The following is a 12579-nucleotide window of genomic DNA, read 5'->3' as shown; positions in this document are numbered from 1 at the left end:
GGCTCAGAGGTGCATGTGTACTGTAGCCCAACCGAACATAAATGATGTCGTTTTTTCAGAGTTGTCGTGTCCGAGTTGGTGGGTGTGGCTCTGCGAGTTGTCGTCGTATCCAATGGTCTTGGGCGTCTTACTTGTCGGCGGCTTAGTGAATCCACACCATGCTTTCCATGGGTGGCTACTTGTCTTCCAGCTTAGTGAATTATATATATAGATAGTAACATATTTACTCCTAAGATCTTGTTAGATTTTTAATCAATTCAAAACTATGTATACTTGAGGTTACATTTTTCCAGGCTATGATAAGGCGTTGAGTTGCTATTCACTTAAGCAATAAGCAAAACATCTCACAGTGTTGATGTCTAGAAAACAGCTGATCTATATGTCATAAGCCCAGAGGTTTCCACTGCTGCCTCATCATTGTATGTGTGTTTTTAATGCGGGTTTCCTCCTATATCTGACAAACATGCAGGTTAGGTTAATAGGTGAAAGATCTAAACTTACACTGCAAATTGGTGCCACAATTGAAAAAAGTAAGAAGTATATGCAAAGAAAACTCATCTTTCTGAATATAAAGAATACTCTTAAAATACACTGGTCAGCTAAGTTATCTGTTACTTCGGTTAAGCTCAAATCATAGTTGAGCATGTTACAAAGACACATTGGTCACTTTCACAGATTTTAAAACAGTGACATATTTTCTAAAAAACTGCAGAAAAATAAGAAATAATATTTGCAGTGTTCTGTTTGCATTTAACAACTGCTTTTGTTCTATAATAAAGTGCAACACAAGATAATGAAAATTCATAATAAATCGCATTCATAGAGAAATAACTGAGATAAGCTCACAAAGATAAAAAAATAAAACCTTTTAGATTGATAACCATTTATCAGAATACAGGTTCAAAGTATGAGGAATTTTACAGTGTACTACATCTATGGGCGGAGTGGTGGTTCTGAGGCTAAGGAGCTGCGCTGGTATCCCGAAGGTTGCCGGTTCAAATCCCCGTCACTGCCAAAAAGGCCACTGCTCTGCTGGGCCCTTGAGCAAGGCCCTTAACCTGTAATTGCTCCAGGGGTGCTGTACAATGGCTGACCCTGCGCTCTGACCCCAAGGGGTATGCGAAAACTACCAAATTCCTAATACAAGAAATTGTATAAGGTGAAATAAAGAACAAAAAAAAAATCTATGTAATTAAAAAACACAAATAGTGCCACTGTACTGCTTTAGTCTCACTAAGATACCAGCATCTAACACACAGGATACACTGTAACTTTTAAAAAAATGTATAATTCTTTAAAACATGGGTAACATGTTTCAGATCTGGTATGCTGGGTTTGAATTCCATGCCCATTCATGGTCCATCTAGCGTCTGCATAATTTCTTGGTGTTTGCATGGGTTTCAGAATTTGCTACCTGCATCTTATGTTGATGCAATAGACTCCAGCTCCTAGTGGGTGAATTGGACTAAATAAGTAATTGACTGATGCCTTAAAATTAGGGTTTAAACAGTGAATATAACATAATTAGCCATATGTAAAAAATTAACAGCTCAGAGGAGGTAGGCTTGAAGCAAAAAATGGATATTGCATCAGACTAATGTGTTTGTATTTAGTTATAACAGTCAGGTTTTCTTCTCAAATCCTTGATTTTACAAATTTTACCACAGCATTCACCAGACATAATTTAAGCAAAAGAGAAGCTTGAGATGGGCACAAATTCATAATAAAGCAGATGTCAGCTGTGCCATGTGCTGTACAAACATGGCACTTGTCAAATGTAAAGTTTGACTTGGCACAACATACAATATGTTGGTCCAGAATAGCCTGGCGTGCATCAGTGTTACTAATTTAAATGTAATTGGCAGAGGTTCAAGCTATAATGATGCTCACTCAAACTTGAAGACCTGAGGTTTAATTTTTGGTTATGCAGGTTTTGCAGGGAATAGTTTATAGATTAATGGGGTTAAAATAGTTAATATTGTGTAGAGAATACAGGGGAATTCTTACTTGCTAGTGATAGTCAACATACAAAATGTTGCCATGATTAGTATTTATATCGATCTTACTTGTTTAAGTTATACCTGACAAGTCACAACACTTTAAAAATGATGTAAATATTTTGTTATAATAGATTCAATGCTCCAAGCACAGTTAGTTTTTGTAACCATCAAACCAGTGGTTCTCAGCTGTTTATTTCTCCAACCACAAGTATATTTGAGGCCATCCCAATGGTGGCCATGACACTGTATTCTACACTCTTGTACTTTTGCTGCTGTCTTGAATAAGGTGTTTGTTTTTTTAACTTATGTTTATTAATAAACACATATAACTGCTGCTAACATTTATTAATAAAAGCAAATTTGCTTCTTTTAAAAAAAACATAATACAAAATTAAGAAGCCATTTCAAAAAGCATGTTTTTTATTTTGTTTATTTTTTTACTAGTGGCCAAATTCTTTAATCATAACATAAAATAAGTGGGCATTTTTAGGGGATAAATAACAACCAGAAATTACCAAAATACAGAATGTCTTACTACAGATAGAAAAGCTGTTCACTACACACTTGACTTAAATATTACTTATTAAAGTATGCATAAATACTTATTAAAGTATGCATAAAATAATTACATATTTTTGAAGTGCAGAATTAGTCATTTTTATCATAACTTATAGAACCGACTCCGCTACCCTCAGGATTCAGCACTGGAGCGTTTCCATCAGCGACAGCCACATTTAACACCACTGAAAATGCAAATATGCCTTTTCTACATATCCTCCGCGTTAGGGCGGCTAGCCCTGGCCGTTTTGAAAATGAGCGGTGCGCTGCAGCATATCTTTCATGAGACTGTCATGTCTTTGGCATCATACTGAAACCACTACATTTCATTATGGCAGTGTGGAAAGCCATCTTCTCTACAGTTTTTCTTGTTGCTTCCCGTTACAATTCCAACTACAGATTAACAGCCGCGGTGCGCTTTGTGGTTCAGATAATTGCGAGCAGACACAGATGACCCATTTTTACTGAAGATATATATAAACACACACACACGCGTGCGCGTGGAGCGGTGGCTCTGAGGTTAGGGTTCTGCACTGACAATCGGAACGTTGCCGGTTCGAATTCCGTAAATGCCAAAAGGGACTCCGCTCTGTTGTGCCCTTGAGCCAGGCCCTTAACATGCAATTTCTCCGTCCTGGATCTGACGTTATTGGCTGCACTCGGGTCCTGAGTTGGATCCTGGATCCTGAGTTGGTTTGTCGTGTGGTGGTTGCGACATGCTCCTAACCTATATATCATTTAACTGTAAAATGACAATAATGTTGAATCATCTTCATCAGTCTATCTATATATATTGTTGGTCTGGAATACGCTTCCGTATGGTGTTTACGTGATCCTTCTTAAATTACATACGGACTCAAATTATACATGAAGTGGATCTTTGAGAAAACTGACAGCCATGGCGCGCGTATGTAACAAATGTTGAATATTGATGAAGGAATCTCCTTTAAAAAGAAACATCTGACACCCTCGTCATAGCCTGATTTTCAGTATTATGCTATCTTATCATATTTTTCAGTCATGTTGCTGCCAACTAAGTTTACCGGAGCCCAAAAGCGCCCCCTTTTTATAGCTACTGCATTGAACAATCGGCCCTTCCATGCGATTGCCATGTCTAACATGACACGTATATTTTCATGGTACAAGTTTCATAATGCGGGATTTGACTAAAAATTTTTTTAGAAAAAACACTAACCTTTACATTTTCTGCCGATTCTCTTTAAACGCATGTGTGCTGGTTTCATCTTACGGTGCCAACAAGTCAAAGGCTTGTTTTCTGTCGAGTTCTATTGATTCCAAGTGCCGAAGAGAGTAATGAATAATCTCTCCAAATGTCCAAGTCGTGCAAAGCTAAGACAGTAGGATCTGAATGATTGGTAGCTTTTTGTGTGTGTGTCTTTTTGACGTTGAATTCATGGCGTGTTTCAAAAATGCACTTCCTTGCTCAGATATAATAGTCTTCCCTGAATGCAGTTCCAAAAGTGTGTTTGTTTGCGTTGAAGGTCCTTTGATGTCTCTTTTATCTCGATTTTTTTTTTAAATAGTCTATCCTGGCGTGCTGCTCGCAACCTGTCTTGTTGTGTCCAAAAAGCACGCGGCGAGTCCGTTTCATACACGCCCGCTTTCGCGCTCTTTTCACTTGCTGGTAGCCGTGACACGAGCCTTTATCGTGTTAGTCAACACCACGGCTTCCAGTTATTCTCTGTAACGATGTAATATAACTTTACTATTCGTCTTTTTTAATACGTTTTTTTCTAAAGTTCCTCGAGCCTACCGCGAATTTGGGCTTATTGTTTTCTGTCTGTCAACATGTGCGGAGTGCTGGCTCTAGGGCTAGGGATCTGCACAGGCATTCAATCCCGTAAACGTCAGGAGTGACACTATTCCGTTGGGCCCTTGAGCAAGGCCCTTAACCTGCATCTGCTTCGTATTAGGTACGACATTAATTTGCATTCCAGCCCTAAAAGCAGGTCCTCCAATTTAAAGGGAAATTATGGGGTTTGACGGCAGGACAATTCGCTATAATGCGCATGCTCCCAATCTCTCTCTCTCTCTCTCTCTCTCTCTCTCTCTCTCTCCTTAGCCGAAATGACTCCGCGCAGATTTAGGGTTTTAAAATAATGGGAAACCAGTTAGGCAGCGGCTTATTGCTTTGCCTGCCGTTTTCACTAAAGTTGTTAGTTTTATGCAGAATTTCATAGCATTGAGCAAGGCCCTTAACCTGCAGAGAAAAAAACCTGGGGATTGGTGGCAGAATTGGCACTCCAGCCACCATAAAAAACCTCCAACTGTTCCATTCCATCTGCACAAGTGTGGCGCTGAGGTGTCACCAGTTGTATGGCTGTACTCAGGTCCTAATCTGGGATCCTGAGTTGGCTTGTCACATGGTGGGCGCTGCAATGCACTGTATCAGCATGTGCTCCTAACCCTGTAGTGGAATGCAAGAAATACAATACGATACAATTTATTTTTGCATAGCCCAAAATCACACTAGAAGTGCCGCAATGGGCTTTAACAGGCCCTGCCTCTTGACAGCCCCCAGCCTTCACTCTCTAAGAAGACAAGGAAAAACTTCCAAAAAAATCCCCCGTAGGGGAAAAAAATGGAAGAAACCTTGGGAATGGCAGTTCAAAGAGAGACCCCTTTCCAGGTAGGTTGGGCGTGCACTGGGTGTCAAAAAGAACTGGGTCAATACAATGCAATATACAGAACAGAACACAAGTAATCCTCAATACAGTATAAAAATAAAAATATTACAAATACGGAACAGAATTTAACAGTAGATAATATCACATAATATGATTTGGATTTGTTTAGAGTCGTGGAGATCTTAGCCATCAAGCTGCCTCCCCCCAATTGGCCATTCCACAGCCGAGACAGCGCTAGGCCAGCCAGTCTGATGAAAGGACCCCTCTACCCAATGATTCTTGCAATCCTCCATCAGGGATGACTTTATCTTAGGCAGGCGAAACAACTTGGCAAGTGGGCAGTGGCACCAAGTGCCACATTTGAGTACCGTGAAGAGAAACAGAATGGGTGAGGGTTAGTAACAAATTATAACTGTCATGTTGCTTATGCTTTAGTGCTAATGATTATAATTAATAATAATTGTGAATTTCCCCTTGGGATTAATAAAGTATCTATCTATCTATCTATCTATCTATCTATCTATCTATCTATCTATCTATCTATCTATCTATCTATCTATCTATCTATCTATCTATCTATCTATCTATCTATCTATCTATCTATCTATCTATCTATCTATCTATCTATCTAATGACTAACAACAGAGATGCAGTCTGTACAGTTAATCAGCAGCTCTAGTCAGGGTGTGCTAAGCTGAAGTAGTGAGTCTTCAGCTGGAATTTGAAAGCTGAGAGTGAAGGGGCATCTCTTATAGTAGCAGGCAGACCACTCCACAGTTTAGTGGCTCTGTAACTAAAAGCTCGACCTCCCACTGTTATTTTAATAATCCTTGGAATCATAAGCAGACCAGCATCTTGAGATCTTAATGTGCGCTCTGGTTTGTAAGTCATGATAAGTTCAGACAAGTAAGCTGGACCTCGGCTATTTAAGGCTTTATATGTTAAAAGGAGGATTTTGAAATCTGACCTAAACTTAACCAAGAGCCAATGTAAGGATTTAAAAAGTGGAGTTATGTGTTTGTACGACCTGTTGCGACCTTCAAAGTGGGTAGGGAAAGAAAGGACGTCACTGTAGATTGTTGACATAAAAAATATTTATTTTTTGCAAAATAGAGCGTAAGCTGTCCTAATTCAAGGTGTTCATAAGAAATGTGACAATTTACTTCATAAATTAGAAGTATTTAATAAACAATAATAGTATTGTGACGTCCCAGCAAATAAAATACAATCAGGAGCCGCTTTTCAGGGGGAGTCTTCCAAATGGCGACTGGCTTTTGATTTGATAGGGCACCGTTTATATCGCGGCATAACGCCGCCCATTGTCTGGGCCACGAGGACACCTCCAAAATAATAAAATCAATTCGCCTTCATCCTGTCTACCTCTTGCCTGCCTTTTAACTGTTCACTTCCTTCTCAACCTAATGCTGTCTTCCTCTTGCTCCAACAACAACTACTCTTCCAAGTACTCATCCTCCCTTCATCTCCACGTCTTAAAATTAACCCTGATCCCTGTCACTCAGCTCTCTCTAGGGAGGTGCCCTGAGCCCTTACAAACTGTGTTCCCCCAAGACTCTACTCCACCACTGGTACCACTCCCTACAGCCCATGCAATGACAAGACATGTCACTCTATATTTGAAGTATTAAAATTGTGCTTCAATTTAAATCTTAAAAGTCTAAATATTCTTGATTGTAATAGAAAATGTATTATTTTTCACCCTCTGATAGAGGTCTATTGAAGACTAGATCCTTAGAAGATTATCAAAAATCAAAAACATTATATTCATTGAAATAATCCAAAACAATACCCCATATGCTTATGTTTCAAATTTGTAATTTTTAACTTTCAGGGAGTGGCTATTAGAGGACTAGGACCGCCGGTAAATATCAAAAACATTTTCATATTCATGATCGGCAACCTCAAAATAACATAAACGGAGACTCTACATGCCTATTTTAACTATCCCCATTTTTCCAAACTTCTTTCGTATGTATAAATTCAAGTGCTTCTGAACATTGTTGTTGAAGGCACCCATTGGTTTACTCTTAATCATAAGGGTGCAATTTCCTTCAAAAGTATGATCCAGAAATGGCCTAACAATTAGAGTTTTTTTTTTTTTTGGTCTACAGGATCAATAAAGGGGGTAACTACAAAAAGCTTGATGTCGTGCATAACTACTGTAGATAAAAGACAAGTCAAATGGTACGTCATTTTAGGTAGAATGCCTAGTGGGGACTGGGTAGTCCTTTGGCCTTGGTACCCCTGCAGGTTTTGTTTTTTTCTGTAGCTTAACTGAAGTTTTTTTTTTTATATATATATTTTTGTTTTTTTTCTGTCCTCCTGGCCACCTGACCTCTAAATCACTTTCAGCTACAATCCGTGTATAAAAATGTGCTGTTGAAATCAATGTGGTTGTTATCATATGTGGGGTTTTTTTCTCATAAAGGCGAGTCACAAGGTGCTGGACAAATAGAAACTGAAGTGATTTCAAAGTGAGGAACACAATAATAAGAGAATAGAGTTTTCAGGTTACATGATAGTAAGGAAATGAAATTAGCAACTATTTACATTCCTAAGTACTCTTTTTTTCCATTGCTGTGGCAATGGGGAATGACCTGACTACTGGCTCTGGTGTTTCATTAGGCCCCAAAGCTCACCACCTAATTACAATGACTTCCATGCTTTTTCACCTTTTCATTCCCATTTGGTTGTCACTCCCTAGACTCTGATTTTGAATTCACTTTGTCTGCACCAGTTCCTCTTTTTAATCTTTTTGTCTCTTTGCATAGGCAGTACACTCTCCTGTGAACTTTCTTTCAGCGACTTTAATTTGTATAGACTGCAGATCATCAATCTCCGCACCGCTGTGTCCCTAAAACAAAGGCAGTGTCAGTCTCTAACACTTACAGACATGCCATCACATAGCTGAGAGCCCAAGACACTATAATAGAAACATTTACTGAAAGTATTCGAAGTGACTGTCGTGCTGTATAAGCGAGTATTGAAAGGGCTGGAAGAAACAGGAGATTACACAAAGAGAAAACCAAGGCCAGATTAAATCCCCCACAAGCCCTAGAGTGTCAAAGTTCAAAAGACTCTTCTTCACCAAACTTCTCTACCCCCATTTGGCACACACATATACTGACAAATTATGAATGTGATATAATTCAATAATAAATCAGCTACTGTTAAAAAAATCCAAAAAGTTTATAACAGGTGTTGACTGAGGGAATACACTGGTCATGGAAGAAGTTTTGGGCACCAACCAGGTTGTTCCTTTAAATATTTACATGGTCCTTAAACAGACATCATCGATAGAAATTCCAATAAAAAAACATGAAAAAGCGGGTTAAATAAAAATTATGCAGGAAACGTATTCATTCAACATCAGTTTCAGTATCCAGTAATCAGCCTGCTCTCTCCTGAGTGTGACACGCCATTCCGGGAGCGTCTTACTTTTATAGCAGTGGGACCGCAGTTGCAATGAATTTAACAAACAACTTAATGAGTGCTATATCACAGTTTTGAGAAATCAGCTTTCTTCTGATTACACAGTTAACGAACATCAATTAAACATTTTTAGAAGTTTTTTTCTACTTTTTATCAAAAAAGGTAATATTTAACTGAGTGTTTTGGGACCAAATGAAATTCAGGACCAGAAAGGGGATCCTTTATTTGGGTTTGGCAGTGTTTGGTGCTTCTTATCTTCTGCAGTGGTTTTGTTATCTACCATATTGTTCTCCATGTCTATGTTGGTGGCTGTGCAGAACTGGACTGTATGTTAATGTAAAGGTTGCTTCAAGCGGTCATGTCGTCTCTCTCCTAACAATCAGTAATGGGAGTCTCATTCAGTATTTACTAGCAAATCAGCATCTAAAGCTTTTCTCTCTATTTCATTTCTTTTCACTGCCCCACTGATCCCTCATTTTCAATGGCCATCCATTTTGTCTTTTGCAGAACAGTAAGTGATTAAATGTATAATCTAATAGAAGTGACCTATCAGACAATTTATCTGATCCTGGCTCACCCATATCAACCAAATTACACTCATTTTTATTTCGGAATCTTTTTATTTCAATCTAATGGATAGGTTTATAACTGTGAGTATCGGAGTGGGTTCAGGTGTGTTATGGACAGCTGATTGCTGTGAATGCTGGTACGATCAGTAAAAACCTTAGGTATTTTTTCTCTCATATATACAAAAGCCCCCTTTGCAAGCAAAGCCCCATGGCGTGAATCTAAACCATCTGGCAATGAGTAAAACAGCAACGAGGGAAGGAAAAACATGAAACTAAAACAATGGCATTTAAAATATAGTATTAAAACTTTTCCGTAGCCTAAATATGTTAAGTACACAAATGTTTCTAATCCTCCATACATTTAATAATCCACATAATGGAAAGACACCTATAGCTATGCTAAAAGCTCCATTTTGTTTCCCAGCATCACTGGAAAAGAAGCATGAGGAAAGAACCTGCAACACGGGTGTGTGATGCCTCATTATAAGAGCCATCTATTAGTCCATTTGTTAAGCCTCCCAAACTAATTCACAGCTATGTTTGGGGGGTTGACACCACCCTAGTATCATTGAGTGCATGGCAATAAACAAATGTGTCCTTCACATGGCACCATTTTAGAATTAATTTTATTGACAGGGTTATTGGAAGATGGAGGATGTCAATCCAGAAATTCCCTGGTGTTCAAAGTAACCACTGACTCTTGGTGCCACAACCTTAAGCCTATCTAAGTCAGGATCAAGAGTCCCCAAGAACTTTGTGCCATGGTTACTGGCATAGTGGATGACCCCACAGCCCACGCTTTGGGTGTGGGGGCTTCCAGACCCAAAGGGCCCCCTCATCAAAACTCCACTTAAACAAGCTACAAAAATACACACAATTTACCTATATTTATCATTTTGCAGGAGCATGTTTTTCTTGGATAGTACAGTACATTGAGTTTGAAAATCAAAATAGCACCAAAGATAACATCAGAGGTGTTTGATAATGTAGCAAAACTAATATGTATTCTCCTAAACTAAATACTGACAGTATGTTTATTTATTGCCTCCAGCATTCCAACTCACTAAATCAATTTCTTTTATTTCTTTGTTTAAAGACAAGCAATGCACATGTAACCTTTCCCCTCTTTTGTTCTTTTTGAGGCAGGGTTAGAAACAGATGTGTAATAAATACAATACATACCTGCATGAGTGGTGTCTACTTATTGTTAGTTTTGTACTTTCTTTCCTCTTTCCTACCCTTGCTTATTACATCTGGTTTTCTCTTTGCAGCAATACTTCCATGCAGGTGGAGTTGGTCTAAAGAAGACCTTCCTAGAGAAGAGTCCCGACCTGCAGTCCCTGCGCTATGCCCTCTCCCTGTACACACAAGCCACGGACACGCTCATTAAGACCTTTGTTCAATCCCAGAATGCACAGGGTAAGTCAACCAATTCACAAAGGAATGTTCTCCCAAATCGAAGTGTCTACTGGCCATCAGGCACAAGCCAAGTTGAGAAGGAGACACAGCACTTGGGTAACAGAGTGACAGTAAGCCTTTGGGTTGTGTAATTGAGCCATGGTCCCCAGATGGAGTAATTGTACCTTTGGAAGAAAGGTAGTTCACCCCTACTGGATAATTTCATATTGTTCTTCATTTTGCTGTTAACACCTGTCCACGGTTTTCTGCCTGTTGTAACTGTTTCTGTTTTCCTGTTCTCTGAACCCCGTTCTTTATCTTTTCTTCTCTCTCTCTCTCTCTCTTTCTATATTTCTCTTCTCTTTCCCCTTTTTCATCCATCATCTGAATAGTTCACGGAGGCAAGGGTGTTAGGTTCACCCTTAGTGAAGATGTGTACCCGGAGAAGGGTACGTTTGCACTGGAGTGCCAGATTGTCACTGAATTTTTTTCAAGACCCTGAGAAATGTGTCCCCAGAGAAACTGCCCTGTTGTGTATACCTGTGTGTGTGCACCTACAATGGCGCGTGTGCGAGTGTGTGAGTGTGTGTTTGTCTTCACCCTGCAGGGATAGGCACCAGTTTTGCACTGGAAGCAACCTATTGCCTCTTGCGGGAGTCTTGACTTTGGAATGCTACTTCAGATTCAGTTTTGATAGTGGAGCATGAAGCTGTTTGGCCACTGATCCCAGTGTGGCTCTGACTTGTGGACTGTTGTCATCGGAAATGACAAGCAACAGTAGAAAGGTCTTGTTGCCCAGGCAGGCTGCATCCTCACAGGCCTCCTCATGGTGTTTCTTACTAGGATAGAATAATGGGATTTGTCACCATTGCAGTGGAATAAAACTGGGTTTAGACACCATTTTTTTTCTAGCCAGTCCAGTGGTTCCTGGGATTTTGGAGCTGTTCAGTTGGTCCCGGTACAGGGTGTTTGAGAAACTGATTGAACCCAATAATATAACCGTTTTCTTAAAGTCTCTGGCAGACCTCTCTTCCCAACAATGCACATTTAGTCAGCATTTCTTTGCACCTCAGATAACAAGGTACCTTCACCTGGATTTTGGTGGTTTGAGGTGCTGAGGCATTCAGCCAGTCCTATGGTCTTTTCGCTGTTCCCTCTCCATTCATGCTTAAGCATTTTACATGCTTAAGCTTTAGACACTTACACCAGCCTGTCTGGGTAACAGACCTACAGCTTCAGGTTCAGGTGGACTGTTGCTTCATTTAAAGCATAGGCTTGCTCTTTAAATGAAGGGGGTGCGGGGGGTTGGCCTGCAGAAAAACTGTACCCCGAAAAGACTGTGCATGTTGTTGTTGTTTTTTGAATGAGGTCTGATCTGAACCCTAGAGCCTTTCTTCCCAGCAACACTCCAATGTCATTCCATTATTCAACCGGGAAAGAATTTCAGGGAAGTATCCCACTTTCCATTTTGAATTTGGATGCTCCCTGCACACCAAAGCTGCACTAAGGTTGAAGCCTGTGCATATTATGGAGGAGACTAGGCTTCCGATCGGACCAATCACACTGCCAGTTGTTCACTGTGCTTGCTCGGACATAAGAAAGCCAGGAATGCCACTGATTGGCTAGGTTTCAGCATGTGACTTTGAATTGCCTGCGGGGGTTTTACCCATTTTAAACATGAACGGCAGTGGCCGGAAAGCTGCCTCGAGAACCTGAGAATACCTTATCAATGAAGGCTATGGATTAAAGTCTGATGAGTTCTACCATGCTTCCTGCTTGCTTTCCTGCATTCAGTTCCCCACACAAATGTCCTTACCCTCTAACCCATGCTCAGAAACAAGCCGCTGGACCTGCAAAGCTAATCCATAGCCTTGGCAGCAACTGGGTGCATCCTTCCAGCACCAATAGGCAGTGCAGGAAAATTGAGTGCCCTAAGCAGTCTATCACAAGGCTGTG

The 12579-nt window shown here is 40.0% G+C and overlaps 1 protein-coding gene across 1 annotated transcript in view; it reads left to right on the top strand.

Annotated features, from left to right (window-relative positions):
- Window positions 1-12579, top strand: part of unc13a (unc-13 homolog A (C. elegans)) — a 71228-nt gene that overhangs the window by 46461 nt on the left and 12188 nt on the right. Inside the window, exon 38 of the mRNA XM_051935325.1 lies at window positions 10497-10644. Coding sequence (XP_051791285.1) covers window positions 10497-10644 — 148 coding nt within the window. The remainder of the gene's footprint in view (window positions 1-10496; window positions 10645-12579) is intronic.

The sequence above is a fragment of the Erpetoichthys calabaricus genome, chromosome 12, assembly GCF_900747795.2.
Source record: "Erpetoichthys calabaricus chromosome 12, fErpCal1.3, whole genome shotgun sequence".
NCBI lineage: Eukaryota > Metazoa > Chordata > Cladistia > Polypteriformes > Polypteridae > Erpetoichthys > Erpetoichthys calabaricus.
Note: the sequence above shows the minus strand (reverse complement) of the source record. Positions and strands in the feature narration are given on the sequence as shown.